This window comes from Pseudorasbora parva, chromosome 4 (genome assembly GCF_024679245.1).
Source record: "Pseudorasbora parva isolate DD20220531a chromosome 4, ASM2467924v1, whole genome shotgun sequence".
Classification (NCBI taxonomy): Eukaryota; Metazoa; Chordata; class Actinopteri; order Cypriniformes; family Gobionidae; genus Pseudorasbora; species Pseudorasbora parva.
The window spans coordinates 6,372,242-6,380,708 of record NC_090175.1 but is presented as its reverse complement, the minus strand read 5'-3'; the positions used below and the strand labels follow the sequence as shown (position 1 = coordinate 6,380,708).

General features: G+C 39.2%; 1 protein-coding gene across 1 annotated transcript in view; it reads right to left on the bottom strand.

Moving 5' to 3' along the window:
* Positions 1-8,467, bottom strand: part of gcgrb (glucagon receptor b) — a 67,181-nt gene that overhangs the window by 15,527 nt on the left and 43,187 nt on the right. Inside the window, 5 exon segments of the mRNA XM_067440679.1 lie at positions 1,593-1,752; positions 3,592-3,698; positions 3,860-3,954; positions 5,877-5,984; positions 6,077-6,173. Coding sequence (XP_067296780.1) covers positions 1,593-1,752; positions 3,592-3,698; positions 3,860-3,954; positions 5,877-5,984; positions 6,077-6,173 — 567 coding nt within the window.

Genomic DNA, 8,467 nt, shown 5'->3' with positions numbered 1-8,467 from the left:
TGGCCATGTTTACAGATTTTTTTTGCTGCACGTAAGGTTCCTAAGAGCACAGTGTCCTCTATAATCCCTAAATGAAGATGTTTGGGACAACCAGAACCCTTATTATAGCTGGCCGTCCGGGCAAACTGAGCTATCGGGGAGAAGAGAGAGTTAAAGAAGAACCCAAAGATCACTGTGGCTGAGCTCCAAGATGCAGATGGGAGATGGGAGAAAGTTGTAGAAAGTCAACCATCACTGCAGCCCTCCACCAGTCGGGGCTTTATGGCAGAGTGGCCCGACGGAAGCCTCTCCTCAGTGCAAGACACATGAAATTTGCTAAATAAACACTGGAAGGACTCCAAGATGGTGAAACATAAGATTCTCTGGTCTGATGAGACCAAGGTAGAACTTTTTGGCCTTAATTCTAAGCAGTATGTGTGGAGAAAAATTTCACCTGTCCAATACAGTCCCAACAATGAAGCATGGTGGTGGCAGCATCATGCTGTGGGGGAGTTTTTCAGCTGCAGGGACAGGATGACTGGTTGCAATCGAGTGAAAGATGAATACGGCCAAATACAGGGATATCCTGGAGGGAAAACCTTCTCCAGAGTGTTCAAGACCTCAGACTGGGCTGAAGGTTCACCTTCCAACAAGACTGACCCTAAGCACACGGCTAAAATAACGAAGGAGTGGCTTCACAACAACTCCGTGACTGTTCTTGAATGGCCCAGCCAGAGCCCTGACTCAAACCCAATTGAGCATCTCTGGAGAGACCGGAAAATGGCTGTTCACCAACGTTTACCATCCAACCTGACAGAACTGGAGAGGATCTGCAAGGAGGAATGGCAGAGAATCCCTAAATCCAGGAGTGAAAACATGTTGTATCTTTCCCAAAAAGACTTTCCCAAATGGTTGTATTAGATCAAAAGAGTGCTTCTACTAAATACTGAGCAAAGGGTCGGAATACTTAGGACCATGTGATAGTTCAGTGTTTCTTTTTTAATAAATCTGCAAAAATGTAAAAAAAAAAAAAATCTGTGTTTTCTGTCAATATGGGGTGCTGTGTGTGCATTAATGAGAAAAAATGTACTTAAGTGATTTGAGAAAATGGCTGCAATATAAAAAAGAGTGAAAAATGTAAGGGGGTCTGAATACTTTCCGTACCCACTGTATGTATGTAATCAATAATATATCCTTTTAGCTGATTAATTTATGGATCCAAGAAGTAATAGACAGATAATCGTTATAGCTCTAGAATATTATATTTTATTATATAAAATTATTTATTATCAAATGAATAAATAAATAAAAATATATATACAATAAAATAAATAAATAAAACCTTTTACCTGACTAAAACACACACATTGTTTGCTCATTTTCACGTTTAATCTTCTGTGATATACTGGAAAACCTTCCATCAGATCTATCTTGTTTGTGAACCTGTTACTGGCAGCGGCTGCTGGTATTTCGCCTGACGCTAATTCTGACTCCTGTCAATGCCAGCCAGCGAAACATTGATGGAGCTCGTTTGAGACACTTACAGTAATCGCTCCTCTGGACGCAGCTTTACCTGCCTGTGAACGGCTCATGTGAGAGCTGAGCATCTGTACCTGTCCGCTGACCCAGCGCTGACCCTGGAAGTGATGCGGACCGCTCTGGGCGCTGTTCATCCGGTCCAGCAGCGCGTCTTTGAGGAGGATGGAGAGCGCGCGCAGGATGAAGGAGCCGAACAGGTTCATGTGGATGTTGTTCCTCATGCAGTGCAGCTTCCTGTGGGAAAGACAGATGCCCGTGGGAGAAGGGATGTGACAAACAAAACCTTATTTCACAATGTGAGAAATTTTCTTTCACAGTAGCGATGAATGTATGAAGCAAAGAACCTGTTCAAAATTAATTAGCAAAAAGACCTGCATGATTCTGGATAAATTGACGACCACCATTTTTTTTTATTTCAAACAGAGATCACAATTCTCGAACTAAACACAATTACATTCATTATAGGCTCTGACAAAATGATAATCACTGCAGTCCATTCAAAATGTGCAAATAATCTGAATTATTATCATTTTTTTAAATGGGTTGAGTGAATAATTCAATAACTTACTCAATGTTTTTGAGCGAATCTCTTGATTAAACGATTCAATACATCGCTCATAAAGACTTCACTTGTTTCATTACTGTATGAATCAGCGTTTTTGAGCGAATCTCTTGAATAAATGATTCAATGACTCACTCATAACAACATCACTTGTTTCATTACTGTATGAATCAGGGTTTTTGAGCGAATCTCTTGAATAAATGATTCAATGACTCTCTCATAACAACATCACTTGTTTCATTACTGTATGAATCAGGGTTTTTGAGCGAATCTCTTGAATAAATGATTCAATGACTCTCTCATAACAACACCACTTGTTTCATTACTGTATGAATCAGGGTTTTTGAGCGAATCTCTTGAATGAACAATTCAATACATCACTCCTAAGACCTAACAGTGTAATTAATTATTTAAAATGCCAAGTTACTTACAAAAAGTGATTTGCTCCATAGTTTTTGCTTATGTAGATATGTTTTCATATCCAAGCTATAAACTGTTATCTTCTTTGATAATTAATCACAGAAATAATGATACTGTAAAGCTGTTTCATATATGATAACTGCTTTCAATGGATCAGTGGCAACACAAACACATATCTGTGTCTTCCCTTATGATTTTGTCCAATGTTTAACCAAATCAACTATAAACAAAAAACCTAAATAGTAAGCCACCATTGAAACTGTTAAATCAATGCTAATGTGTCAATGCTAATTTCGCTGAATCAACATCACTTTTGCACCCGCAATTAATGCTGACATTTTTATTATTTTATTTCATCCAGAAATCAAAGGTAATGAGATTGATTCACTGTTACAATGTGATGTTGGTTTAACATCATGCTTGCACTCTTAGAAAATAAACCACAACAAACCACATAGCCTGAAATCAACTGAAGATAAAAGAAGACCATAAATATATAAAGATCTCAGCAGAAGCTCTTACTGAGAATTAACAGAGGTTTGATGTTGATGATTTATTTGTTTGCTCACCATTATGGAGATCAGTGTTTGCTTTAGTTGGGTAGTTTGACTTGGCTTTTATGTGAGTTTGTGTCCTTTGTAACAGTGTTTACTGAAACACATAATTAAACAAACCCAGACACAAAGATGATCAGATGATTTATTTTTTAAGCACATTAACATTAAACGTTGATTCAATGGTGGCTTGCTATCTGGGAATCAACTCAAAAATAACCGAATAAACCGGTTCTAAAATGTCAAAGTTTGTCGATTTGGACATGCCGGTAAATCTGACTTTCATCTCTGCCTGTTGTTTGATTGGTTCATTTTGAACAGGTTCTCTCTGCTTATTGGCTAATTCCGTGCTGAGCAATGAGTACTACTTCAGATCGTGAGTCTCACGTCATCAACCTGGAACTAAAGTTCAATTCTGTGAACCAGCGCGACCGGTTACAGGCTTAAAAGAATGATTTTTTTTCAAGAATCCAGCACCACTAATAATATATCGTCATCGTCATCGCGATCAGACACACGTGTTGAGCTGCTAATTACCTGAATGTGGCCAGGATGGCCAGCGCGAGAGTTAGCGCCGCCAGAGACAGTGAGTATCCGACGGTGTACATGGCTCTGAACTTACTGAGGATCTGACCATACTGCTTCTACACACACACACACACACACACACACACACACACACACACACACACACACACACACACACACACACACACACACACACACACACACACACACAGGGATTAGCTGACCGTTAGGGGCATCACTCAAAACATCATTAAGTCATTAAACAGGAGCGTCTCACCTGTCCAGGGTCGTCCTGCTCACACTCGCTGGTGTTTTTCCCATGAGCCCATCTGCCATCAGCGCCGCACACGCGGTAAACCAACCCCTGATGAACTGCTCAAACACAGCGGAAAAACTCACCGGTCACACACACACTGATTCTAATACACATTACATACATCAACACCAGTCAATATTAATGAGATCATCAGCGAGGCTGTTGTTTTTAACGAACACTACAGATAAAACTATTAAAAACTGTCCCCGGGAAGTGAAATAAAACGGAAATAAGTAGAAAATAAATAGCAGATGAAAAAATAAACTTAAAAAAATAAACCTAAATGAAAATTAGAAATGTTGCCTTGGCTTAAAATAAGTTGAAGAACTAAACTGTAATAAAACTATCACTGAAATTAAAATAAATTATATTATATTATATTATATTATATTATATTATATTATATATATATATATATATATATATATATATATATATATATATATATATATATATATATATATATATATATATATATATATATATATATATATATATATATATATATATATACACACACAGTCAAACTAAAATACCACTAAAAAAAAAAATCTGGTGTCTAAATATTTTTTTAGTTTGACTGTATACACACTGATTAGGCATAACATTATGACCACTGACAGGTGAAGTGAATAACACTGATGATCTCTTCATCACGGCTCCTGTTAGTGGGTGGGATATATTAAGTGAACATTTTGTCCTTAGATTTGATGAGTTAGAAGCAGGAAAAATGGGCAAGCGTAAGAGTTTGAGCGAGTTTGCTGGTAATAAGGTGTAAGTCATTGATGAGTGTAAGGAAGGCATTTATCCTGTTATAAATCTGAAGTGAGAACGCAGCTTCACTCGACTGTTGCACAAGAGCGCTAGTTTGGAGGATTCATCATTAAAAAGCCTATATTTGTGAAATGACTTCAGGATGTCGTGTTCTCTCTTTCTTCATGGTGTAAAAACACACTCATGAGTTATTAATAGTATATTCGCTTGACGATACATCTGTCCCCTAATTACATTACAAAATCTCCATCACTATAAGATCAGAATTCACAAACATTACATTTGGACTGATAATGTAATAAGTTGCAGTCTGTTTCAATGTGCTTTTAAAGCATGAATTATAATTAAAGAAAGATATTAATAATTTGTTTTGCATCCAAAAGGTTTTAGAAGGTCAGTGCAAAAATGCATAATAAAGAACAGATATCACTGCACCATATTCTTTACAGTCAATATTATTGAACAACTGAAAAACAGATCACTCTCCTTTTCTTTTTAAAGGGGTCATGAACTGCATTATTTTATAATGTTTCCTGGGGTGTATTTATAATGGCTGCTGTGACTTCAGTGTAAACTGCTGTGATTGGCTAGCATCTTTACATATGAAATAGCTAGTAACATTTTTTAGCATGATCTTACTATTAAAGCTAACTGATCGTGAAAAGCTTTGATTATAGCATTATATTTAGATTTACTCGACTGGAAGGTAATATTGTGTTTAGTCCAGTGATCCTCTATCTCTCCCCTCTCCTCGTCATCTCACTAACACTCCAGTGGGCGGAGCCAAAGGTGTGATGATGTAGAAGGGCCGTTGATCTGATTCTGCTGAGGAGGTCTATTAGATTCACAAACTTTGATCGCAGTTCGTGTCCACCTGAGTTGACGTCATTCCCCTCTGTCTCTTTTTCATTGACGTACGACTCACATTTACTGGGGAATATCCGATTTGACATGGCAGACGCTAATGCCCGTATCCGATTCATATCGGATTTATTCCCACATATGAGTGAGGCCTGAAGCCGATCTGAGGATATCGGAATCCATGCGTTTTTTCCTGCTAACACGTTCCCATTTTATATCCGATCTGTGCCACACGAGAGGAAAAATCGGAATCGGGTCACGTGAACCATGCAGTGTAAATGGGGCCTTAGAAAACAAGAGGACTGTTATTTAGCGAGTTTAAGACGTACACTGAGTGCCTTACCTTTGCGGTACCAGGGCAGATACCAGGGGCAGGACACGTTAACCGTGGTGCCGGCGGGGCCATCGGGCCAACACACATACTGATCGAACGTCCTGTTACACACCAGCCCTGAAACACTCACACACAGAGAGCAAGACTTCAGCTGTGATGGAAACACCAGTGCATCGTGACCACAGCAGCTGTTGATCAGCGAGTCTGACCTGAGGCCGGCGGCGTGGTGATGAAGCTCTGAATACACTCATTGGTGTAGATCCGCCATTGTTCCTGCAGCAGCTTCAGAGATTTTCCAGAGGACACCTGCGGATGTTACAGGCCACTTCACAACCGACTACACATTCACAGTCTATCTCTGCCATATTACAGATCAAGACACACATGACTACAGAGAACACGCTAGCACTTCATGCTATACACAGAATTCATATAATATAAGGACACTATTTACTTCATTACTTCATTTTACTATGGTATTATTTATATACTATTACAGTATTTATTCATATTTAATTTGTTTTTTCTGTTTGTTTTTTTCTTTTTAATTTGTTATGTGTTTTTGTAACTATTAAAAATGACAAATCACTTTAACAAAAATTAAAAAAAGAAAATATATAGTTAAAATATTTCTATTTAGCATTTTTTTTATTTTAGTTGTAGACATTTTGTTTCAGTTTTAATTTAAACATTATAAACATTATGTATTTCAGCTTCAGTTAGCTCCCAAGGCAACATTTCTAATTCCTGTTTACGCTTTTTACGCATATTTATATTTTATTTTAATTACCAAAAGCAATTGTTTTTTCTATAAATATAATAATAATATACTATAATATAATAACTATTTATTTCAGATTAATTTTAGCATCATTTATATACTATTACAGAATTTATTCATATTTTTATTAGATGTTATTTGTATTTTTCACTTTCATTTTGTAACGTGCTTTTGTCATTTCTGTTAGATTTTTTTTATAAAAATGTCTATTTAGCTTTATTTCAATAACTAATTGTTTTATTTAGTTTTAGTTACCAAAAGCGACACTGATTTGTTTAAAAAAACAATTTCTCTTACGGTTCCTCCCACAGAACTCAAACGTGATTCGTTCATCGTTGTACTAAGAATATCTCTGCTTCAATAACAGTTCAACTCAAATCAACAGCAGTCATTTCAATACGTCATTTAGCACAACAGACTTCCACTGCTTACAATATGGCAGATGGAGTGGGTGGACAAACAGGTGGAATGGGTGGAGCTAACGTGGAGTGGGTGGAGAAAACAGCTGTAGTGGGTGGAGATAACATGTGGAGTGGGTGGAGCGAACATGAGGTGTGGGTGGAGCTAACATGTGGAGTGGGTGGAGCTAACATGCGAAGTGGGTGGAGCTAGCATGGGGGTGGGTGGAGCTAACATGTGAAGTGGGTGGGGCTAACATGTGGAGTGGGTGGAGTGAACAGGTAGGATGGGTGGAGCTAACATGTGGAGTGGGTGGAGCGAACAGGTAGGGTGGGTGGAGAAAACAGTTGTAGTGGGTGAAGCTAACGTGTGGAGTGGGTGGAGCGAACAGGTAGGATGGGTGGAGCTAACATGTGGAGTGGGTGGAGCGAACAGGTAGGGTGGGTGGAGAAAACAGTTGTAGTGGGTGAAGCTAACGTGTGAAGTGGGTGGAGCGAACAGGTAGGATGGTGGAGCTAACATGTGGAGTGGGTGGAGCGAACAGGTAGGGTGGGTGGAGAAAACAGTTGTAGTGGGTGAAGCTAACGTGTGAAGTGGGTGGAGCGAACAGGTAGGATGGTGGAGCTAACATGTGGAGTGGGTGGAGCGAACAGGTAGGGTGGGTGGAGAAAACAGTTGTAGTGGGTGAAGCTAACGTGTGAAGTGGGTGGAGCGAACAGGTAGGATGGTGGAGCTAACATGTGGAGTGGGTGGAGCGAACAGGTAGGGTGGGTGGAGAAAACAGTTGTAGTGGGTGAAGCTAACATGTGGAGTGGGTGGAGAAAGCAGTTGTAGTGGGTGGAGCAAACATGTGGGGTGGGTGGAGCAAGCAAGATGTGTGGGTGGAGCTAACATATGTAGTGGGTGGAGCTAACATGTGGGGCGGGTGGAGCCAACATGTAAAGTGGGGCGGAGCTAACATGTGGAGTGGGTGGAGCTAACATGTGGAGTGGGTGGAGCTAATAGACAGCAGACAAATGGCTAGTAGTGACTAATGACTTAACTATGCAGATCTTCAAGCCTTTATATAATGTAAATGAATTAGTTATACGGAAATGTACCCCCCTCACAGTTGTTAGGAAGGACAAAATTAGCCGTATAGAGCAAAATCACAATTTGCCCCAGGCTGTAAACATGTGTTTTTTCTGCTGTAAAGTTGGGTATTTTAACATGGGGCTCAATGAGATTCTGCTCCTTGCAGTTTAATTCACTGTATTGGCTTCAAGAGAAACTGTGGGAGGTTGCCACTTGGTGGATGTGGGCCGGATCTGAGCCGACACTGTGTTGCTGTCTGGGTTTCGCATGTCAAAATGATGCAATAAATGCTGTCGATGGAGTTGAACTTAATTTGTGTTCATTTATTTTTTCCAAGAATCCCAGA